A 24978-nucleotide genomic window follows, 5' to 3' on the forward strand; every position below is an offset into this window, starting at 1 on the left:
GTTAATAGGGAGGCGAAATTTGAGGCAAAGAGGGATTGCTAATTGGCTAACAGCGAAACTGTTTAAAACGTCGGTCTGCTGGCTTTTGCTTTGTATTCCACTCCTCTCCTGTAGCATCTTGAAGCAAAATGGGTCAGTCGTCTGATTTGCTGAAACTCGTTTGAATAATATTCTAAGGTTTTTAATTGACTGTTACTGTGAAATGACTAGGTGTGTTTTTTTTTTTTTTCCCCTTCTCTTTCTCTCTAACTCTTGCCCCCTACTTCATTACTCCAGCAGGTAAGAATGTGTTGATCGTTTATGCACACCAAAGTGCTGGGTCTTTCAATGCTGCTGCCAAGGATGCTTCAGTGGAGCAGCTTACTGCAGAGGGCTGTAATGTCGTGGTGTCTGACCTGTACGCCATGAAGTTTAAGGCCGCTGCAACGGAGGAAGACGTCACAGGTGCGTTGATCCATAGAGTTCACCTCAAGAAACGCCTTTGAACCTTTTAGAAGGAAGGACTGCACACTGTTGTTAAGGTCTTACCATAAGTGTTTGTATCACCACCTGCCTACTATAGGTGAGGTGAAGGATTCCAAGCACTTCAAGTATGGAGAGGAAACCATGGTGGCATGGAAGGAAAGCCGCCTGAGTGCTGATATTGTGGAAGAGCATAAGAAAGTGACTGAGGCTGATCTTATAATTTTCCAGGTATACCACTGATTTCTGTTCAGTTACTCATTCCCTTAAAGATGTCTTGGCAACATGTATTGAACACTTAATTATAATAATGGTTGATTAACATTTACTATAACTCATTTAGCAAACGCTTTTATCCATGACGTGTGCCCTTTTCGGTTGGTTGAACACCAGACGCGACGCCACGTTCTGGATCATCTGTAGTGGTTTCACCACGTATGCCGGCAGGCCCATTAGGAGGGCATTGCAGTAGTCAAAGTTTCAGATTTGTACTGAAAATTGTAGCAGAGGATATTGCTCAAAGAGAACCTGCTGTTATTTTTGTAGTTCCCCATGTACTGGTTTTCTGTGCCAGCCATCATGAAGGGATGGATTGATCGCGTTCTCACACAAGGTTTTGCCTTCACATCTGAGAAGCGGTACAGTCAAGGACTTTTCAAGGTAGGCTTATTTGCCCGACTACATCACTGTTCTTGAACACCTGGATATTTTGCATTACTTTAAGTACCTTGCTGTCATTTGTAATGATCTCAGTTTAGTTTAACTGCTCTAAGCCAGTCGGGGCAGAGTGAGTGCAAGAGTGACTCGCTTCATCTTGCCCCTGTAGGAGAAGCGGGCCATGCTGTCTTTCACCACTGGCTCCAATGAGGCCATGTTCAGCTCCAATGGCATCAATGGAGACATGAATGTCACACTGTGGCCTTTACAGGTACAGTATACAGGTGTGCCTGGACCACCTGCCATTACTAAATCCTGTCACTGGTCTTCTGTATGGGCTTTTGCTGGACTCACGACCTGTTCTACTTTGACTCTTGTCCCCTTGCAGAATGGCATTCTCTACTACTGTGGCTTCCAGGTCCTGGCACCACAGATCTTCTGGGCTCCGCCACACATCCCATCCGATGCCCGCGACACCATGCTGGAGGGTTGGCGCAAGCGTCTCCAGGGTCTCCTCAGTGAGACTCCGCTCACCTTTGCCCCCGCGGACAGCTTTGACATTGGAAGTGGCTTCCAACTGAAGAAGGAAGTGAAGGAGCAGCAGGCTAAAGCTCCTTTCGGCCTCACTGTGGGTCATCATATGGGCAAGCCGCTCCCTCCCAACAACCAGATCAAAGCTGGTGTGTGAAGTCTTGGCTCCGCGTGAAGCCATGTTGCCTCTGTTTCTCAAATAAAAGGCTTTTTTTGAACCGATGTAATGTGTCCTTATTGGTGTCAAACTTGTCTCTGATGTGGTGGTAGCCATTATTGCAGGCATGTCATATTTTACATAATGGGTTCTAATCTTATTTGTAAAACACTTCTGTCAACTCCCACTCATAAGGTGTTGATTAAAACCCACGGCAGCTTCTCTTGATTAGCAAAGGCTTCTTGACATCCTGAGTTTAGGGGAACAATTTGGTTGACTTGAAAGTTATTAGCCTCAAAGCATTCGCAATTATAGGCCCTTTAAGTTTAAAACAAGCGCTTGGTGCCACACATGCGGTCCTTTGACAAACTTCTTACAAATAGTTTTGCTATGTTTAATTTTTGACGAGTGGATTGTCAGATGCGCTGTCATTTGGAACCTAGATGTGGTGATTGTACTGCTCTGTGTATGTGTTGTGCTAAGCGTTAACATGGAGTATAAACGGCGAGCAAAACTCTTTTCCAAGAGCCAGGAAAATTAGCCTTCTTGCTCCTTTATTGATTTCCAATTTTAACAGTCAAGCTGATAACATTAAAATGGAAATCAAAAAAAGGAGCAAGAAAGCTAATTTTCCTGGCTCTTGGAAAGGAGTTTGGTTCGCAGTTAACGCTTAGGACGCACAACCCAGACAGAGCAGTACAGTGAAATGTCATTGCTTTCTGGAAGATTGACACAAAGGATTGAGATAAAAACATTTGCGTGACCGTAGCGAACCATGCCTGGTTTGTCTACATTCCAAACTTCTGGTGATACTTCCCTATGCATCCCCTATGTCTGTGGGCATCAAAACAAAAGTTCCAATCAACGTTGACGCACATATCAAACAGTTCATTAAGTGACGTGAACATACAAACACTTCAAGGTTAAAGTTACCTAACACATAAAGCACATTATGGGCAGTGCCGTGATGCTGAACTTTGACCTGAGTAATCTACCACTGCTAATATATCTGTTTTGTGAGCTGAAAGAACTTCAAGTAATGATGCCCTGATGCCCTGATGTCCCACAACATATAAGGCACGTCGGGAGTGCTGAAGATTTTGCTCAAATTTAGCTGTTCAAGGAGTTTGCTTTCAAGGTTTGGTCTTAATTGATGAGTTGCTGCCAGCTAATGCATTATTTGTTGGCTAATTGGTTGGTTACTTTGGTTGGTTGCCGTTAATAAGGAGGTGAAATTTGAGGCAAAGAGGGATTGGTTGATTGCTAATTGGCTAACAGCGAAACTGTTTAAAACGTTGGTCTGCTGGCTTTTGCTTTGTATTCCACTCCTCTCCTGTAGCATCTTGAAGCAAAATGGGTCAGTCGTCTGATTTGCTGAAACACGTTTGAATAATATTTTAAGGTTTTTAATTGACTGTTACTGTGAAATGACTAGGTGTGTTTTTTTTTTTCTTTTTTTCTTTTCTCTCTCTCTCCCCCTCTAACTCTTGCCCCCTACTTCATTACTCCAGCAGGTAAGAATGTGTTGATCGTTTATGCACACCAAAGTGCTGGGTCTTTCAATGCTGCTGCCAAGGATGCTTCAGTGGAGCAGCTTACTGCAGAGGGCTGTAATGTCGTGGTGTCTGACCTGTACGCCATGAAGTTTAAGGCCGCTGCAACGGAGGAGGACGTCACAGGTGCGTTGATCCATAGAGTTCACCTCAAGAAACGCCTTTGAACCTTTTAGAAGGAAGGACTGCACACTGTTGTTAAGGTCTTACCATAAGTGTTTGTATCACCACCTGCCTACTATAGGTGAGGTGAAGGATTCCAAGCACTTCAAGTATGGAGAGGAAACCATGGTGGCATGGAAGGAAAGCCGCCTGAGTGCTGATATTGTGGAAGAGCATAAGAAAGTAACTGAGGCTGATCTTATAATTTTCCAGGTATACCACTGATTTCTGTTCAGTTACTCATTCCCTTAAAGAGGTCTTGGCAACATGTATTGAACAATTAATTATAATATTGGTTGATTAACATTTACTATTAGTCATTTAGCAGACGCTTTTATCCATGACGTGTGCTCTCTTCGGTTGGTTGAACACCAGACGTCGCATTCTGGATCATCTGTAGTGGTTTCACCACGCATGCCGGCAGGCACGTTAGGAGGGCGTTGCAGTAGTCAAAGTTTCAGATTTGTACTGAAAATTGTAGCAGAGGATATTGCTCAAAGAGAACCTGCTGTTATTTTTGTAGTTCCCCATGTACTGGTTTTCTGTGCCAGCCATCATGAAGGGATGGATTGATCGTGTTCTCACACAAGGTTTTGCCTTCACATCTGAGAAGCGGTACAGTCAAGGACTTTTCAAGGTAGGCTTATTTGCCCGACTACATCACTGTTTTTGAACACCTGGATATTTCGCATTACTTTAAGTACCTTGCTGTCATTTGTAATGATCTCAGTTTAGTTTAACTGCTCTAAGCCAGTCGGGGCAGAGTGAGTGCAAGAGTGACTCGCTCCATCTTGCCCCTGTAGGAGAAGCGGGCCATGCTGTCTTTCACCACTGGCTCCAATGAGGCCATGTTCAGCTCCAATGGCATCAATGGAGACATGAATGTCACACTGTGGCCTTTACAGGTACAGTATACAGGTGTGCCTGGACCACCTGCCATTACTAAATCCTGTCACTGGTCTTCTGTATGGGCTTTTGCTGGACTCACGACCTGTTCTACTTTGACTCTTGTCCCCTTGCAGAATGGCATTCTCTACTACTGTGGCTTCCAGGTCCTGGCACCACAGATCTTCTGGGCTCCGCCACACATCCCATCCGATGCCCGGGACACCATGCTGGAGGGTTGGCGCCAGCGTCTCAAGGGTCTCCTCAGTGAGACTCCGCTCACCTTTGCCCCCGCGGACAGCTTTGACACCGGAAGTGGCTTCCAACTGAAGAAGGAAGTGAAGGAGCAGCAGGCTAAAGCTCCGTTCGGCCTCACTGTGGGTCACCATCTGGGCAAGCCGCTCCCTCCCAACAACCAGATCAAAGCTGGTGTGTGAAGTCTTGGCTCCGCGTGAAGCCATGTTGCCTCTGTTTCTAAAATAAAAGGAGTTTTTGAACCGATGTAATGTGTCCTTAGTGGTCTCAAACTTGTCTCTGATGTGGTGGTAGCCATAATTGCAGGCATGTCATATTTTACATAATGGGTTCTAATCTTATTTGTATGTCTGCGGTCAAGTCTCACTCATAAGGTGTTGATTAAAACCCACAGCAGCTTCTCTTGATGAGCTAAGTTTAAGGGAACAATTTGGTTGACTTGAAAGTTATTAGCCTCAAAGCATTCATAATTACAGGCTCTTTAAGTTTAAAACAACAAGCGCTTGTTGCCACACATGCGGTGCTTTGACAAACTTCTTTTGAATAGTTTTGCTGTGTTGAATTTGTGAAGATGCACTGTCATTTGTAACCTAGAAGTGGAGATGCTGAACTTTAACCTGAGTAATCTACCACTGGTAATATATCTGTTTTGTAAGCTGAAAGAACTTGCCCTGATGCCCCACATGTAAGGCTTGAGTCTCTGGGAGTGCTGAAGATTTTGCTCAAATTTAGATGTTCAAGAATTTTGCTATCAAGGTTTTTTTTTTTTTTTTAGATGTCAAAGTGTATGTGACAAGCACCCTTGGTGTATTTTTAGGCACTTTTAACATATATCTAACTTTTAACATATATCATGTTAATATCTGATTTGTGAGTACATACAAATGTTTCTCGCAGTTTTATTTTTAGTTGTGTTCATTTAAGACCGTTATGAAATATACTGTGTTAAAAAAAAACAGCCATGGACATAAAACCGAGAACCATCAGGCAGTTACATCACGACTTTATCAGTGGTGACTTATTTTCAGTCACTCTGCTGGATGCATAATACATTCTGTTTTTTTTATATTATTCCAAAAATATGTATGTTACGGCTATTGTGTCATTGTGTGTAGACTAATGCCAACAAATACATCCTAAGTATAGGTTAAGATTAATACTTTCAGAAACCACTGTGTATTGCATTGCTCCCAGCCTATATGTAGAACAATAAAAAAAATACTCCTTTGAGTAAAACCACAATATATATCCAAGACATTAATTAATTTGTGATCGTGACTCCAGGCGCGATGCATAGACAAATACTGAATCATCTCTTGCTCAATTACTGGCCTCATTCCTGTTTTCCACAAGGGGGCGCCACTCTCCATACCCTGAATCAAGCTCCAAGGGCACGCTTGACTGAGATACATAATGAGCAGTAGACACATCGACTGTGAATCTCTTCACAGTTTTGCAGCCGGTGTTCATCGTTAATTTTTGGCAACCGAGTTAACGAGGTGGATGAGAACTACTATACGGGGATTTTTGGACAGGAGGAGGATTGATGAGTTTTTCACAGGGCTCTCTATCGTTTACCTCATCTGTGACAGGGTTAACGGCGGGGCAGTCGTTTAGAATTATGAACCTCAGCAGGAGACGTGGAGGCCACGCTGACTTACCCCAGCCCATGTGTTTCTGTCTCACTTACTTTAATGACAGCAGAAACCAACGCCAGGGAATCCGTTTCACTTTTGGCAACCAATGTCAAAACTCTCTTCACATTAAAGTTTCTACCCATATGCAGTTATGTGGGTGTGCACAAGGAATGTATATCTCTGATTGTGAGGTTGACAGTCTTGAGTGCAAATGAGAATAAGTGTTTATAAATCTGAAACAAGAGCCAGTGGTAGGTGAGCTGATCCGGTTGCCTTTGTCTGGACTGTAACTGATAGAGTAACCACTCTATCATGTGTGTCAGTAACACAACTCCTCGTTGTGTTTACATCTTAGAGTGATGCATTTATCCCAGACACGTATTATCACACCCTCAAATGCCCTTCTGCTGATGGATAAATCTGTATTGTCTTTATATCGCTCACGTGAACCATCTCCCACAAACATCCTCTAGAACGTCTTCAAAGACATTCCAGCCTGCTGTCTGCAGCCGCACTCGCCAGAGCAGCGATTAGTGACGGCGTGCTGCGGGCTGTTCTTTATGGACTCCATTTCCTCATGTCAAACACCCCGAAGCGGAGGAGAGGGCGCAGTGGGACAAATGGCGCTCAGCTCTCAGGGGCCCACAAATCTCCCTCTCAGCGGCGCGTGAAGCTCGACACACAACACAGGCCTCACTTGTGTGACTGAGAGGGTGTCAGGAAGAGCAACCGCTGCCAAGAAAGTGCAACGGCGTGTAAACCGAGTCGGTTACACTGCGGAGCATCCGCCTTCTGATAGAGTTGATGAGTGGATGCAACACTGTGTGACATATGGAAATGGCATCCACACACTGTAAGTCATGGAGGCAACGACTGTTGAGGGAGGTCCATTTGTTAAAATTCTCTGTCTAGCTATGAAATCAAATCATGAGATGATCGCAAAAGTTTGGCCATTGTGAATCATAAAAAGGAATGAAATCTACTCTGCTCTGACTGGGTGAACCTGCCGTGTCATAAGTAGAGGTCCAACTTTCTGCAGGCCAAGCAGCTATAGGTGTCAGCCAATGTCTGGTAAACTAGTTGAGAGGGATTCTCCAGCCTGTAAATTATTTCAATTTGAGTATCCACCGGTCGCTCCGGTGGTGGACCGTATCACCTCATCTGCAGCGGCCGCAGCAGTATATTTTCCACCACTGGGCCTTAGAGTGAGCGAAGCCACCTGGAGGATTAACAGCAGTGTGTGTGTGGCCTTCTGTAGAGGCGCCTTCTTTTGGTATTTTCAACGGGGTTGCATGACTTCCGGGCTTGGTGACAGATTGGTGTGTGTCTTGGGTCTCACACTGCTTTCACTGCCACTAAACCCCCCATCCTTAGGCCCATCCAGCTGTTAGCTTCAACGGAGAGTCGCTAATACAAAGCAGCCCACTTTCGGGGACACCCAAGCCACCTCCGTGGAAGCCACTGAAGCTGTACGCCCAGTGAACGGACTGCTGGTACTGGTGGTTCCTCTCCTTAATTTTGATTTTGACTTTTCACTGCGCAGCTCGTAAGGAGGTATTTATTTAGCATGTCATCGCCTCCAACAAGAAACGAATCGGAGCGCTCTCGAAAAATACTTTCGTGTGCTGCGAGCTCGGAGTTGTGGTGTATCAAAGGAGTCCCCTCTGTAATAATGCTGTCCTTGAGGGAAAGCGTCTTGTGTTTTGGCATTGCTTTGTTTCCCTGCTTCTGGCTCTGCCAGCTGAAGTCACTTAAGTCCATTACCCCACATGCAAACATCCAGACTCAATAAGCAGAGCTTTACGGAGCGTGGTGGAGCTCCTCTGTTTCTCCCATTTCCACCAGAGATGCTTCACTGCAACGTTACTGCTGACTTGAGGACTGGTGCTGACTGAAGTGTGTGTTATTGGAGCCGTGATGCTGGGAGCTCAAACCTCTCTAACAAGAGACATCAGAACTGCTTTAGCAGTGCAGTTGTGAGCGCCCCGTCACTCTTACAGCAAGTTGAAGGTTTGAATGGTTTCTGATGACATAGAGGCACAATCTCTGCCTTTTGTGCTTAATTTAGCATACTTCAGAAAATATCATGTCCCATACTAATGTTGCATACTATCAAAGGTGGAGCAGAGGACCCCCCCCCCCCACTGGGCCTATGCCTGGTGCTATTCTTACAGATAGAATGGGATTCATCATCCTCTCCAACAAGACGTGTGAGAAGAAGCTGATCCTGTGCCTGATGGTACAGTGTGTCCTGTCTAGCCTTTGCCTAAGGGCTGTCGTGCTCTGACTGAGCATCACAGGGAAACCACTAATGTACACCACCTGGAGCAGGCTGGCATGGCTGGGGGACTCTTTCTAGCCCGTGATGCTACTTGCCACATGTTTGTGTTTGACTGTCACATTGCTTCCTCTGCCAGATTACAGGCTGTTTTAGTTTTTTGTACCTTCATGTCCAGGAGTGAGCCTTTTCCTCATTAGCACCATGTCTATCGCCTAGCCTGCTCTCTCTCTCTCTCTCTCTCTGTCCTTCTCTTCCTTTGTCTCTCTCTGTTGATAGACGGTTGACATGTTTTCCTGCACCACCCACTACACTATGGTCACACACAGTCATAAGGAAACTACAGAGGGCGTTCCTGTCTGATAGCTACAGACAGACTAGACTATTAGACAGTGGGTTTGCCTGCTGTACAGTTACACAAATGTTCTGCTCCACATGTTTTTGCACTACATGTAGACCTATAAAATCTACTATCTGTGTCACACTCCCTCTCTCCACCACTATGCTGGACAAAATGTGAACTGTTTGGAGAGGTTGATAATACTGCATGTGATTGCGTGTCCACTTGTGCACTAAAAATGGTCTGGTCACATTCACACATTTATTTTAGCATGTTTTGACACATGTATATTTATGTCTGCTTCCTTTGGCCTTGCGTATGTGTTTCCATGACAGCGTTCCCACCATACGATCATTGACGTTCTGTTCGTGTGCATTCCAAAAAATGCAGCAGTTGTTGGTAAGTATTTAAAGTTTAAGCGTAATCACATCCAGACTTCCAAACCGTACACTAACCAGGCCCTTTTGGCACGAACCCTCTTGTCACGATTGCTCAGAGTGACTTACGATATCATCATCAACTGTCTACCATGTGTGGCAGCTCTATGCCATATTATTCATGCTGTGTGCACATGAAGAGGATTCTTCAAAGTGTCCCTTTGGCCCCTTCTTGTTCATTCATGTTCTGGCCTCAGGGAACATGTATATGTACAAACACAAGCAAACTAGAGGCTGAAAGGGTTTAATGTTCCAAAACATCTTTTATATCCGATAAACAAAATCAAGAGGAAAAACATTGCCTCTTTCTTTACTGGGTTAAACAAGAACCGTTTTAAAAGGAGAACTGTTTAAGTAGCGTCGAAGAGGAAAGCTCGTAGACTTGGCCAGTGCCCTTTAGTTTTCTTTGCGTGCAGACGAGTCAGAAACGGATTGGCTGCTTCTCCGAAATTAACAACCATTCCACAAACACAATTAAGCATTCCAGGAACAGCACCTGCCGCTTTTACCAGAGTCTGCCTCTCAAATGGGCAAAGGGAAACACTTTGTGGGAGCGCTGTGTGTGTGTTTAGATTGTCTCTGGGGAATGCACAAAGACATACACACACACACTCCTGAAATACAGTATGGCAGGCGGGGGAGTCATAAGAAATGGAAAAGCTATTGTCCCCGTGAGGCCCACTGCTGTGCCTGTCCCCAGTCACCAGCTGAGCTGCATTATACCGATTGAGAACGGCAGGCAACTGTGAGCCGCTGAGGTAAGCTAACAGAAATAATCTGACCGCAAGGGCAGAAGAAAGGGGGGAGCTCTGTAGGATGTTTTATTTACCAGAGACAGCCACATTCGTCTGGCTTATTTAGTGTGAAATCTGTCAGCGCTGTTAAATAGAAATGACGTTTCACTTCTTCCACCCAATATGACAGAGCAGGTGTGGTGTTTTCTGGAACTAAGATGAGTGTGTGGAGCTCATGACAAACACTATGAGGATAGATGCTAGGCTACCACTAGTGCACAGTTTTGTGAGGAATTTTAGGAATAAGCAGGAAATTAAATAAATCTCAGAGTAAGATTGTGAGAAGGGACAAAGGAAACCCTAGTTTTATCTGTCATTTTGAATAATTTTGTACTATCCATTCTACTTTCCAGCCTTCCTGTATGTCTTTGTTACAGTCACCAGATGTTTCACAATTATCTTGTGCATTTCTGCATTGCATGCATCTTGAGTTATGAGTGTTTTATGCATTTGTCCACATTTTACAGAGGCAGAGAAATTGAGATAAAAGAAGTCTGGAATGGATAGTAATTATCCTACACAGCATATTTCTCCAATATACAGAAAGAGTAACCCCATGGTTGCAGTTTAAAGACAGTACATTCAACCCTTTACCTCACAGGAAAAGGTGGGTTACTACATACCTCCCCACAAACTGTCTTGTGGTGAAAGACAAGCAGACAGGGAGTTGAAGGAAATGGAAGCGCTTTGGCACATCGGCCAGTACCTGTGAGCTGAGAGGAAGAGGTTAACCCCACCCACACACACCAGTCTCGCCCAGTACTGCAGCTTCGGGACACCGGATTCTCTCTCACAATAGCCACTGACATTTCTGACAGGCACTGAATTGGGCGGCTTCTCTAAAATGAGGTTCTCAAAGTCCACAAGAAAAGGTCTATTCAGACCAAGGCATGTTGTGTATCAAAATGGCATGGTTTTTTTTTGCTCAGTGATGCCAAAAATCCACCTGCATGAGCTTTTAGTGAGACACAACAGGGTATCTCATTTCTCTCCTCACACGGAATGCAAACACGGTTCACTTGCAAAGCCCTGGCCATCAGCTGGGAAAGGGATGTAATACAATGAGACGGGAGAAACAGCTGGGAAACAACGCTGCCTAAAAGAAAAAAAACAGACACGAGAATGGAACTATTTACAAGGAAAGATTCATGAGACTATAAAGAGTTAAAGATGAGGATCATAATTTTAGTCATTTTTCAAAGAGCGTTGCTACTGAGCACCCTCCAGAGGCTGTTGACTATGTCTGGAACTCCCATTCCACTGTGCTGGAAGCCTCATCCAACCTCACGCTTCGGAGACACATAATAGTGTGAACAGCCGGGAGAAATGGCAGACTCTACAAAGAAGACCAAGGAAGGCCTAATACAATTCACACCAGAGAAGAACAGTGTAGTAGAATTGATAGTCTGAGTTTAGATTTTATTCTAATGCAGATTCAGAGAGCATAATGCCTGACATGACCTAGAAAGCACATTTGAGACTTGAAGATAATATTACAAATCTTATATTTCATTCTTCATAAATCAGATGAACTCAGGGATGGGAACTGAGCCCTGAAACAATTCACACCAAGTAGAGCACAGATCACTGCAAAACAGAATCCTTTAATTTACACCTTAACTTATCCTTAAAAATAATACTGGTATGTATCAATCTATAAACACGTAACTCCTTAATAATCTCTTGCATTTTGATGCTTGGGAAAAGACCTTAATCATGCCTTGTATCCCATATTTCAGGACATTTAAAAGGAGTAACTAAGGGCTTGACTATAAACAAGGTAAAATGAAGGGATCATGTCTGAAAATTAGGGGCTTTTGCATAGTTTCAGGGACGAAGAGGGGAATGTGAGAGTATCTGATGTGTTCTGAAGTGTCACCAGTAAAGTCACACCACCAGTACATGAAGCCCACTTAATTTGTGCTTCGTCTTCTTCATGAGAATCATGTAATTCAAAGCTCCCATGTCCAAACAATCTCTCCGTCACCCTCATAGCAGACACCTACACACTCGACACGCACATCCTGTAAGTGCTGCAACACTAAACCACTTCAGTTTATGATATCGGCGTTGAAGCACATGGCTGACAATGGCAGAGACAACCTCGGCCCACCCTGAGTGCTGTTTAATGTATGAAAACCGCAAGATGGCCAATATTTATGTCTGTAGGGTTTTTATCAGGGCCTGGAAAAAAAGACGCATCAAGAAGACTGATAAAGAGCCTCATCTGTTTTCCTCAGGAGTACCATGAGTTCATCTAGCCATGTTGAGGCAAGCTGCTCTGAGTTGATTGTCGTGTGGCAATGGAGGGGAGAGTTCACGTCCTCCGTGAACCTATTCCTGTGCTCCCTGGGAAGGAGTTGCATCACACTTGGCCCTTAATACTGACCCACAGGGACGGCACATTCCTCTTCAGATTACAGGGGCAAATTAAAAATGGCTTTATGTTGCATTTTACGCTGTAAAGTAGTCAGTCTTATTCTGAGAGGACCTGTACTCTGAGGTGCTGTACCTCTTCAACGTTTCACAGTGAGTGTGTGTATGTGACATGCATTTCAGCTGATTTCTTTTTTGAAAGTGATATAAGTGTGAATTTTATCTCTGAAAGGATCCATACAAGGGTAGGCTATGTTAATAATCACTGACTAGACTTTTGGATTTCTAAATAAAGCCAAAATGTAAGTGCATTTCTGAAATGTCTTCTACGACGGTCCTCTCTGAAGAAATGCTAAATATTTAGCTGGGTCTGCCAATCACTGTCTGACTTAACAGCACAGAATTGAGAACTTAACACTTTTCATTCCCTTTCAGTCTCCAAATGTGTTCTAACGAAGCTGGGTAGACCTATCATGAAACATTTCACTGACATGTATTTGAAATGATTCCAGGAAAAATACAGAACACGTATGTATGAACTATATCTGCGTTAGCACTTCAGAAGACCTGTCAGCAAACAGTCCCAGAGAGACGGAAAGGTTAGGGGAGGCCTTAATGAAGCTGTCCAACTGGCAGACATGACCTGTGACTCCCAGGCCTTGACCAACAGAGAGCAGGACCTTGTGACCCGAGATGTCATTCTAAGACAACTTTATCTACAGAAACCCTCCCGCCGCACACTTGCAGCTGTCCTGGCAAATGCAACCATGTCAAAACAAAAATATTTTTGAAAAGCAAGGCAACAGCAAAATGTGCCTTTGTGTGTCTGTGTGTGTGTGTGTGAGTGTGTGTGTGTGTGTGGAGGGGGGGAGCTAGAGATAGAGAGGGCATATATATACAGTATATGTCTTTTTACCATGCACGCTATAAATAAATGGCATGAGGAAACCAGCTATTGAGTGAGTGAGTATAGGCTACTCATTTGCCGAACGTAATCATGCGGTTTCCACTTGCCGAATGTAATCATGTGGTCTTTGGCAGGTTCACAAATAAATGTCACACAATTCACAAACTTATTTTGTGATTCACAAATTAATTTCAGGGGATTCACAAATGTGCACGTGGTTCACTAATGAATGATTCACAAACGTAAATGCTGAAGTGTGCTAGGTTCTGAGTACTTTTTGGCAGTAGCTCGACAAACATTTAGTAAAAAATGACAAGTTAGGCCAACTTGGAGGCATATGACCTCAGCTCATTACGACTCCTTTGTGGGGTAGTGGCACCTAGTGAATAAAGAGAAATATAAAAGCAAGTGCTTCATTAGCCAATGTCTTGTGATGTAATGTGATGTCATCACTACCACACTCTTTGGAGGCAAGCCAAATTTCATGAAATGTTATTCATAGGGGGCACTGCAACTGACACATGTCAATAGCTCGAAAACAGTTTCACTAAATTTCTATGGCGAGGTGCATTACCCTAGCTCATTACAATTCATCTGTAGAGTAGCGCCACCGAGTGAATAATGTTCAATGCAAAGATCTAGTGCTTCACTAGCCAATATCTTGTGATGTAAAGGTTTAAAGTTCATGGATTGGTCCATCTTTAAAATGAATAGGTCTTCTTTCACCTGTTGAAGTGGTCAAATCATTGCTTGAGGCTATATTTAAACTTTTTATTATGATAGTGTATACCCCTGTCCTGTTATAAATGTAGATACTTATACGCTTACATATGGCATTTACTCTACATTTTGTATTGTATTCAAACATATTCTTGCCTTCAACTAATAATCCTAGATTGCATAGGATCTACTGTATATTCATGCATATTTTTCCTACTTTGTAAATAAGTACAACTGCAATGAGCATCATATTGTTGCATTTATATTTCCCAAAACATTCAAATTTAGCACACGAATGTATCTGTTATAAAGTCACATCCTCATATTCACTACACAGAACAAAACAGCTGCCACATCCACAAACTATAGTTCCTTAAATTTTCAATAAAAAAAGATATACAACAAACTGTTCAGTCTAGAAACTTAAACATTCAAGGTTACACACTTTTCCTGGAACAAAAAATATATTCTTATTTCACTTAATTCCTGCTCAGTCTCTCACTTTCTGCTGCGGTCAGGTTACGCACCGCACGTTCGTACACAAGTCGTCAATTTAGTGATGTGACCCTAGATGAGCTATGAAAATGTAATTCAAAATGGCATATACTTGGAGGGACTACTAAGGATAGAAATGTTGGTGGGCAGATGAACGAACTTATCCCATTACTATGCATACCTGTCGAGTTAAAATGATTGACATCCGTGAAGTCAGTGATTGAAATCCACCCTCACTGCCCAACATTCACAAAAAAGCAAGGGTATTGTAAGCATTTCGTGAACATATGTATGTTCGCCCCATAGAGATAAGAAGTTGTTCTGTGATGAAAGTGCTGACACTTTAAATACTGAACTATCGTTGACTAGTAGGCCTGTAACTGCGATGAGACGTACTGAGACGTACAGTGCGGACAGTCTCTCGCGCTGCACAGCAGTCTATTGGACGTAATTATCATTCTTTGCCACTGAGTGTGAAAATTAGTGTGAAAAGATTTTGAGAGATCCGTGAGATTCAGTGTCACGTACGTGAGACATGAGAAAAGTTACAAATCCTTTATTCCCCCCCCCACCCACCGCCAATGTTTCGGTGACCGGTGACCTGCCTCTGGATGAGGAAAGGTTTAGAAGAAAGATGTTGGCATGGGTTTCAAGGCACCGCGATGTTTATCTCTGTGCCTTTGAAATCAGTGCTGATGCATTTGATATGGTAGCACAATGGACATCCGTATGTGCTGAAACGGTTCTTTCAACTTTTTTTGATAGTGGAAGCTATTGTTATTCTGTCAATTCCTGTGCTTTATTAGTGCTATTATTCTTCATAGGAAGCATTTTAACCACAAACTGCAATACACCCCTTTTGAAGCAATACATAATGAGCTGGTATTAATTGTCACTGTGTTTTGAGAAAAAAATTGCTAGGCCTATTGGGAAATATTTTTTACAAACTGTAATTTCCCCGCTATTGTAAACTTGTCATGTCTAAGACTGAAAAGAAATGGAAATATTCAGTTCCATTCCATAATGTCAGACATTTAAACGACAAAATAAAAGAATAACGAATAAACTGACTTTGGAAAGTGTTGCTGTTTCTCAAGTTTTATAAATAGAGAGGCAGATTTACAAGCGGATTGTGTTCTCTGGAAACGAGCGTCATTCAGGTCGCTACTTTCCGAACTGTCCATAATGGCTTGAGCTCAATCCAAATGGATATTTACTTCCTGTGCGCAAGGTAAACTAATTTCTCTCCTCTTGCCAAATAGGAATTCGCACATACTCTTTTTTAATGTGTTGTGTTTCAGTGTGAGATAAAGGCGAGCTGATGGTTTATCCAGGTGTAGGCTAATTAGGCCTTTGGCTTCACTAGGCAACATCGTAGTCACGTCAACCGTCTTGATCTTTGATGTTGCCATTTTGAGTTTAAACGGTTATGGGTTGGACCAGTTCTGAGGTTTCATTCTATGGTTTAGGATGGGCGGGTGCCTAATGCAATATGTTGGAAAGTGCCGTTTAATGCTGCTACGTTCCTTGTACTCGTCTTACAAATACAGTAACTTACTACTGCAAAACTGCCTAAACAACAAAAACATATATTGCCATCGTATTAAAAAAAAACCTTGACAGGTCTAACGACCATTTTTCGGGAAGCACGCCACGCAGTGTTTTCTGCCTCTGTAAAATCATCAAAGAAACGATTCCTTTTTATATCGGCCTACTTGCTGAAAGGGGCTTGAATTGAAGTGTTTCAGTTCCACCACGGGGGGCGTTCCTGCTTGCAGGCGAGGGAAGGCTATATGAACAAGTGTGTGCACAGCTCTTCAGCAGTTTTGATGTTGGGTGGAGAGGTGCAGTAACAGACGTCTCCGGTATCCCTTAAGAGAGTCCGAGAAGATAAGAGGTCACAATCACCTCATCTAGGAAACACTGACGCTCAAGCAAACTTTCTCTGGAAACTGGTAGGTTCTCCTCTACCTTTAAAAACTTAAAATCTATTAGTTTATATCAGTCTGAGTGCAGTGAAATGCACCTCGGTAACTTTAAGCTGAAGCAAGACAGACGAATGATATTGTGAAATTGACATGAACTTGAAATATGCTATTAGTTTATTTTGAAATGGCACAAAACAATTAATTAGAGACATTTCGATCAGGGTCAACAGAGAAGGTTTTCTGGGTTTACATAACCTGGCAACATCTAGAGAAGGGCAATGGACCATCAACATTGGAGGCGCATTTGCAGTCCTTCCTCAGTTCAATTTTGCAAGTCCACAAGGTCTCTCTTGCATTCTGTTTTTCTTTAGTCCCTAACAATGGAGACATTGTCTTATCCAAACGAGTATTATCACCTAAAAGCGATACAGCCTCCTTTTCAGGCCGCTGCTGAATAGCTACTGTTCAGAAACTTAATATTTTCATGTTCTATCGCCTGACAAACGTATTCACATATTAGCCACGGCTACTTTATTACAAAGCGAAAGAAACTAAGTACCATTACTTGTCATTGCCATTACCACACTTGGACTGATATCACTACTGGTTGAATATGAACTGCTTGGAGATGCGTTTTGTTAGCAGCACCTGCGAGTGTTTCACTAGTGTTGGATTAACATATGAAATTTTCATTTAAAGGGCCGTTTCACATAATTAATGGTAATGAGTGTCAGGCAATAACCAACATTGTTTCCATTGCCCAAGGCACTGAAAGGAATTATTTTATCATGAATCATCATAGTACAGTATTGTGTACAAGTAGCCGAAATTCCTATTACCTTAATGTTTTATCCCGCATGTGCAGTCTATAAAGAAGAGAGCTGGGGCGGCGAACGCAATACAAACAACGCAGACTTCCACACGCATTCCGATCATTATAGATTCTGCTTCGGAAAGATGCAGCAGAAATGCACACATGTCATTATTTTATGGATAAAGTAACTCTGAATTAATTTTTTGACTGAAAATTGTCATACAGGGCCGTTTACAGATAAACTGTTTACATTTTACTGATATATTGATTAGGCTTTGTTCTGTTTCGTGGAGCTGTGGCGAATAGCTTCAGATCGATACAGATGAAGAATAGATACAGATGAACCTACTGTCTGCTACTGACATATATTCATGCATAGGCTACATCATCTTCCCCTTATTACATTTTTTAGATCGTGTCTATAGGCTATAAACTATAACGATAGACTATAAAGACTACAGACTATAAATGCCAATCAAGCTTTTTAAAGTATAGAGACAGTAATATCATGCACAGGGTAATCAGGCACTGATGTTGAAGCATTCAGGAGCATCTATGACATGTTCTGATTATATGATGTATCAACATAATCTGCGTGTATGCTCATGTGGGAACCGTGAAATTAGCAGATTAATCCTAATGCAACCAGTTGTCATACAAGCTATGCCATATATTTCTCAATACATTGATGCATTCTAGCATAATATGCCATGCATAGGGAGAAGTACACAGCTGTTTTTAAGGAATGTTTTTTTATTGTCCCCATTTTTTTGTGGTCAGTGACCCAACTTTGACTCTGAGCAGACCGTGTCCAAAGCCCACTCGAGCTCTTCAGTTGGACTGTGTCACGTTCCATTGCTGCTTCGAGCTCCCCAGGGTGTCGGTTTTCCTAAATCCTTTGGCCTTTAACCCTGTGCACCCAGCTTGTAACCTGCCATTGACAAGTTATGGCTGGTCCAACTGGAGGTGTTGGACATTTACAACAGTGGCCACGGTTAAGGTTATATTCTCTCTGAGGTCTCTTAAAGACACTGAGTTCAGACACACACACACACACACACACACACACACACACACACACACACACACACACACACACACACACACACACACACACACACACAGGCTGACAGTCTCACTGAGAGGTCTTTATCTATGTCCGCTGAAACCCATGTAGTGAAACGATTTGAAATTCTTTGGCACCTATTCCTGTTGTTTTAACATAAGTATAATGAAGCACGGAGGAGAGGGCCAAGAGCCAGGGTTGACTCAGAGGGCCAGCCTCTGGGGCCAGGCAGTTACTAGGGGACTGCCTCAGATATCTAGGACAGGTCAAAACTCAGCACTTTGATCCTCAATCACGACGACGGTCACGCCAGCTCTCGCTTTGTTTTGGGAAAAACCCGGGTAGCGTGGGAGATGTTTCTGCGCATCCAGCACAAAACACTAAAAGAATTCCTTCATGCAGCATCAGGTTTCCCGCTTTGAGTGACTCAGGAATGTGCCTAATAATTGCACAAATATACACTGTTTTGGTTCCATATCATTCACCGCTATGATTTCTCCATAGGAAGAGTCACTGCTCAGAGACAGAAATAACTTTTAGTAGTGCTTCATGTCAACCCTAGCCATTTATCTCTTTCATTGTGCCCAGAAATAATTTGTGTTTGTGTGTTCTCCTTTTCTCCATGGCCAGCAGAGAGATGAACCTCGAAATGGCGGAAATCTTTCCCATGTATGAAGACCTGAACTTCACGGAACTGAATAACACACACTGGGAGATATGCCCGCCAGCGATTGACCGCGGCACCCTCCTTCAGGCCATGTGCACCCTCTACGTGTTCATCTTCATTGTGGGCCTGGCCGCCAACGCGCTGGTGGTGTGGGTGAACGTGCGTGCCGAACACCACCGCCACGAGACGCACCTGTACATCCTGAACCTGGCCGTGGCCGACCTGTGCGTCGTGGCCACGCTGCCGGTGTGGGTGAGCTCGCTTGCCCAGGCAGGCCATTGGCCATTCGGACAGGCCGCCTGCAAGCTCACGCACCTGATCTTCAGCGTCAACCTCTTCGCCAGCATCTTCTTCCTCGCTTGCATGAGCATGGACCGCTACCTGTCGGTGACGCGCTTCGGCGACGCGCCCTGCCGGCGAAAGAGGCTGGTGCGTCGCCTGGTCTGTGCGGGCGCCTGGCTTCTGGCTCTGGTCGCCTCCATGCCCGACACCTACTTCCTGCGGGCCGTGAAGATTCCACACGCCGACGCCACCCACTGCTGTCCCATGTATCCGGAGGAGAGCCAGCAAGAGTGGATGGCCTCCATCCAGCTCAGTTTCGTGGTGCTGGGCTTCGCCGTACCTTTCCCCGTCATCGCTGTCTCTTATGCGCTGCTGGCCAGTGCTCTGAGCTCCTCTGCCGCCTCCCCCACCTCGTCCTCTGCCGGTGACCACGAGCGCAGTCTGAGCCGAAAGGTCATCTTCACCTACATCGTGGTGTTCCTGCTCTGTTGGGCCCCCTACCACGTGGTCCTGCTGATGGACGCCCTGGTGCTGCTGGGCACCCTGCCGCTTACCTGCGCCATGGAGAACGCGCTCTACGTGGGCATGAACCTCACCCAGTGCCTGTCCCTGTTGCACTGCTGCGTCAACCCGGTGGTCTACAGCTTCATCCACCGCCACTACCGCTACGACCTCATGAAGGCATTCATCTTCAAGTACTCCACCAGGACGGGCATCGCTCGCCTCATGGACAACTCCAACGGCGTCGAGACAGAGTACTCAGCCGTGGAGAACCCCTCACAGCTGTGAGCCTACAGACTGTCCTCTTACTTGTGCCTTACTGCATTCTTAACAAGGTGCTGCAATGTCGCTACAAGTCAGGGTGCCTATTTTCAGTGGAGGCGTCTTCAGCAGTATTGAGGCTTTAGAGTTAAGACAGTGAGGCGGCATCTCTTCACTTTAAGAAGCGTGTTCATGCATTCATGCGGGAGTCATAAACTGCTGTTACTGGTTGCCCTTGAAGAAAGGCAAAGAAAAATCATCACAAATGCACTTATTTTAAAAGCTTTTTGTAAAGAGGTTTGATTTTTTTATGACTTTTAAACTTCTGTTAAAAAAGAAAACGGAAAAGTTATTTCTACGTCAAATTAGGTGATCATCCTTGATTCTTACCAGAGAATGTTTTGTTCTCACTTGTATTTTTGCCCATGGGCCTTTTAGCAAAGCCACAAACTATTTGTAAAAGCTGCCTATTGGACTAATCAGGAAAAAGAAAGGAAAATGATTTTATCAACATAAACTTGTTTTTTGTATATTGAGCATGCATATGAATGTGATTGAGTGCTTGTTTGTTCATGTGTGTACCATTCATTCACATTTGAAATTGTGGTTTCAATGGAGGCTACAATTACATGAAATATACCTCTGTGAATATCCTGGCATTTATCTGTTACTTTTAGATGTATATATTTTACATTTTCTATGTAATTTAAGTATTGTAATATTTATGTATGCTTTCTAAGTGCCACGTCTTATTGACCTTAACATTCTCTTGAACATATTTTGACTTACAGCATCAGACAAGAGAATTGTGTCATCTGCCACTTTGAATTAAAATGAAAATACCATAAAAAGCAATAGCTTTGAAGCAGATCTCTTCTTCAAAGACTTCTTGTTGGTCTGAATGCGTACTTCCCTCCTGCTATAACATGGAAACCATTAGCTAAGAAAACTTGTGGATATTGCCAATATCCTGAGCTAAGCCAATCCATTGTTATGTTTTGACAACCACAAACAGCATCACGTCATTCATTCATTTATTTATTAAAGCGCTCCCGTCATGGCAGTTGTTCAACGGTGCACACACAACTATGATCAAATCCTCTGCCAGTTCTCTCTCAGCTGCTTACACGGTACATTTGACCATTCTCGAATCTGTTAGTAATTCATATTTAGAGGAAAGCACCAATGAACACTCAGTGAAGAAAGCAAGGCTGTTGAATAGTGATTTTGTAAGGATAAAGGTATATATGAATAGACTATTGCAGACCAGTTTGGCTTTTCCCATAGCAGAAATGTACATTTTACCCAAATGAACCCTTTCCATGGGATGGTAATTATTCTTATTAAATTACAGATTCTTTAGCTTGGTTTGTCCAGGAAATGAGATAATGTCCTCGGTCATGTCCCGTTTGTCTGTTATTTACCATAGACAGAAGATGTTATGTGGTTCAGCTGACTTCTGCATACATTTAGCATGTATTATACACACATTCCAGGTATAGTTATGGCAATTGACTCGACTTAAACGTAAATTTAACAAGGCAGAATAAAGTAATGTGTATAATTTCCTTAAAAAATGTTTTGTATATCAATGACAATGCCAGAACTGTGTTCAGCAAAATTATTTGTGATATACACATTGTAATAGCTTTAGAGGCTCTGAGAATAAGGACGGTGTGCAGAGATGTTTCATTGTATTGTGTTATGTCTCAGCTTTGGCTGATTTCATATCTTATAAACTGCTTATATATAGCATATAACTGTTGTTAATAATAATACACAAATATTGAACTGTCACACACCATAGTGCAAATATTAATGAACGGGTCCATAGTCATTCTTAAAAATCTAGGACACGGTCACAACTAAAAGGATTAAAAGTATTTTTCCATTCCGGTCAAATGTTTCTGTATCACCGCAGATAATCCGTATTAACTCAAGTAATCTTAGTGTTTCCACTGTTTCACAGTAACACCCTGAAGCCCTGCGGATCTCTTCAGTTCAATTCCCAAAACTAACAAATCATGTAGGATACTGTATACTCTAATATCTATAATAATCCACATATACATAGTCAATGATCATTTACATTCTATACTCTTTAAATGTGATGTATGACACATCATTTGAAACATGGACTAAAACTATGCTAGAAGGATTATGCTGATGTCAAGGGTTTAGGTTTTCATTGCAAATCAATGGCTTAAGTGTACAAAGTATATATGCATGCTATGAAAATGGTGGGAATAACACAAACTATGCCAAAGATATTAGTCTGATAATGCATACAGTGCTAGATCTACTGCAGATGATGTAAAGCAGAGCATAGGGAAGTGCTTCTCCTGAGCACATACAGTATTTATACTGATATAGTTGTAAACATACTGACATCCTCTCGCATAAGTCCACTTAGTGTGGTCTTATAAGCATGCATGCAATAGTACAGGTTTTCATTTTTTTTTTTACTGCATATGTCACAGATCATGATAAATGGCATGGTGTGTGTGTGTATGTGTGTGTGTGTGCGTGTGTGTGTGTGTGTGAGTGTGCGTGTGTGTGTCTGTGTGTGTGTCTCTGTGTGTGTCTGTGTGTGTGTGTGTATGTGTCTGTGTGTGTGTCTGTGTGTCTGTGTGTGTGTGTGTGTGGAGCCTCCTATGTGCATGTGAGCTAATGTTTTGGTTCAGTCACACAAGGTTTAATGTTGGCCCGTTTCCCAACATATTCAATCAGGCATTTTGTGTGCTCCAGTGCATCTAAAATTAATTGCAGATGAGCCCTTGCATGCAGAACAGGCTCCACTTCGAGCTAACAGCTGTTGTTAGTCAGGGTGAGGTTTTTAGTTTGAACCTAAACTGCCTGACAAAAAAAAAGAGATTTGTAACATTTTAATATCAAAACAATCAGAGAATCTGACTCCCTCCGCAAAAACGCCACCCGTACCACGTCTTAAGAAGTTTTCTTGGGTTTCACAGACAAGACTAATAGGTCGATATTTAGATAGAAACTATATAGTTAAAAGGTAAAATTCTAGCTGTTGATATAAATGGTAAAGAAGTGTTGCTGAGACGGAAGAATTAACAGCAGACAGGACCAGGACTGAGATTAATTCTGTCCTTTAGGCTCTACTTTCACAACACATGTGTCACAGATGTCTGATGTTTGAACTTCCAACTGGAAATCATAGAGCTGTAATAGTGTATGGAATCAAATTTACATCTACAAAGGCATCCTCTCCTGCATCTATCACCATACCGATGGCTCATTTAACTACAAAAACATGTAAAGCGATGATGTATAATCATGTATATCAGCATACGGCCTTATCCTACCATAGATTACCTCTCAAGTAAATAATTGAGGTTGTAGTCTTTTCAGCTAAGAATTTTTTTCCTCCTCTTTGAAATCCTATACATATAAGATTATCCCTTAAAACAAACTCTGACTCTTTAGCCTTGAGTACACTCTGGTCCACGGAATACAGTAATGACAACACTGGACAACAAGGGCTCTAGAAGCCTATCTTTCCCTTTTATGATACTCTATACCTCTCAAAATCACCACATGGGTCCTGGCACGGTGGAGATGTGAACTTGTCCACATCAAAGGCCCCGGGGGCGAGGGGGTACGTATTGAAGGTGAAGGCCGTGTCTGAGCCGATGATTTATACCGCGGCGGGGCTGCCGGTGGAGATCCGCTCTCTAAATTGTGTTAAATGTACTCAACGCCTTCCTCATGCCGGAAAACTCCCCTCTGGGTCAGCGCAAACCACCTCGTTTTCACGACCATTGCCAATCTCGGCTGAGGTGCACCTCAAGGGGGGCACACAGCTGTTCAAACGGGCCGCGAAGGAGCAGTCGTTTCACGCCGTGTTGTTTTAACCCAGTCATTGATATTTTTTTTTCAAAGCGCACTCCTCAGGGTTGAGAATAATGTATCACAATGCCCCTCTAAAGTGACTCGCTTGATTTTCATCGGAGGGCCTCCACTCGCCTCTTATCTTGACTTTGGCTGTTTCTTCAAGCGCATGAAAACAGAATTTAAAATTCTCCCGCAGACAATTAAACTGTTCTCACACAGGAATGGTCTCTAGAAGATTTAAGGTTTCAATGACTGATGTTATGATTGTGACAAGCTAATTGTTTTGCTTTCCACCCAGTAAGCCCATAGCAAGATCACCTAGCGCCATGACCATAACACAGATGTGTCACGGTTTTGGGTTTTCATTCTCTTAGTTTCATGGTTTCGACTGTTTGTTTTCTTAGCCATGTGCTCTTTTCTTTTTGTATTCATGTGCTTTTGTTTGGCCTGTCTCTGTCCCTGTTCCTTGTGTCACTGTTCACGCCCTTTCCGTTACTTCCTGGCTCCATAGTTCTTGTTAATTGATTCATTGGTCCCACTTATTTCTTGTTATCTGGTTAGTCCTGTCTATATAAGCCCTTGTGTTTCTTCGGTTTGTTGTGCTATCATTCTGTCAAGACTGCAGGAGTAGAGCTGGACCCAAATGTACGGCAGGTAGGGACCATTTAAACACAATGAGGAGTCTTTACTTACAACAACACAGGGCCAAACAGGAAAGATGCCTTCAAACAGCACAGTGAGTCCAAACACTAACAACGATAGCACAACGAACTGAAGGAAAACAAGAGCTTATACACACAGGATTAACCAGATAACAAGAAACAGATGAGACCAATGAATCAATTAACAAGAACTAAGGAACCAGGAAGTAACAGAAGGAGCATGAACAGTGACACAAGGAAGACAGAGATAGGCAAAACAAAAGCACATTACTACATAAACAAAAGAGCACATG

At 43.0% G+C, this 24978-nt stretch overlaps 3 protein-coding genes across 6 annotated transcripts; all 3 read left to right on the top strand.

Moving 5' to 3' along the window:
* The first annotated feature begins 39 nt into the window (after positions 1-39).
* LOC105908666 (NAD(P)H dehydrogenase [quinone] 1-like) lies at positions 40-1864 on the top strand. Of its 2 annotated transcripts, none has more exons than XM_012837218.2 (6): positions 40-132; positions 277-444; positions 563-693; positions 1009-1122; positions 1289-1390; positions 1508-1864. In XM_012837218.2, exons 1-6 carry the CDS (start codon positions 129-131, stop codon positions 1805-1807), a joined length of 819 nt encoding a protein of 272 aa, XP_012692672.2. In that variant the 5' UTR covers positions 40-128; the 3' UTR covers positions 1808-1864. The 2 variants fall into 2 exon arrangements, with proteins under 2 accessions (XP_012692672.2, XP_012692673.2); XM_012837219.2 differs by having other exon boundaries at positions 280-444.
* A 1221-nt stretch (positions 1865-3085) lies between these two features.
* On the top strand, positions 3086-4908 carry LOC116223161 (NAD(P)H dehydrogenase [quinone] 1-like). Of its 2 annotated transcripts, none has more exons than XM_031578792.1 (6): positions 3086-3164; positions 3319-3486; positions 3605-3735; positions 4046-4159; positions 4326-4427; positions 4545-4908. In XM_031578792.1, exons 1-6 carry the CDS (start codon positions 3161-3163, stop codon positions 4842-4844), a joined length of 819 nt encoding a protein of 272 aa, XP_031434652.1. In that variant the 5' UTR covers positions 3086-3160; the 3' UTR covers positions 4845-4908. The 2 variants fall into 2 exon arrangements, with proteins under 2 accessions (XP_031434652.1, XP_031434656.1); XM_031578796.1 differs by having other exon boundaries at positions 3322-3486.
* An 11538-nt stretch (positions 4909-16446) lies between these two features.
* ackr3a (atypical chemokine receptor 3a) lies at positions 16447-21020 on the top strand. Of its 2 annotated transcripts, none has more exons than XM_012837212.3 (2): positions 16447-16601; positions 19085-21020. In XM_012837212.3, exon 2 carries the CDS (start codon positions 19092-19094, stop codon positions 20190-20192), a length of 1101 nt encoding a protein of 366 aa, XP_012692666.1. In that variant the 5' UTR covers positions 16447-16601; positions 19085-19091; the 3' UTR covers positions 20193-21020. The 2 variants fall into 2 exon arrangements, with proteins under 2 accessions (XP_012692666.1, XP_031440127.1); XM_031584267.2 differs by having other exon boundaries at positions 19088-21020.
* The last annotated feature ends 3958 nt before the right edge of the window (positions 21021-24978 follow it).

Source organism: Clupea harengus, chromosome 2 (genome assembly GCF_900700415.2).
Source record: "Clupea harengus chromosome 2, Ch_v2.0.2, whole genome shotgun sequence".
Taxonomy (NCBI): domain Eukaryota; kingdom Metazoa; phylum Chordata; class Actinopteri; order Clupeiformes; family Clupeidae; genus Clupea; species Clupea harengus.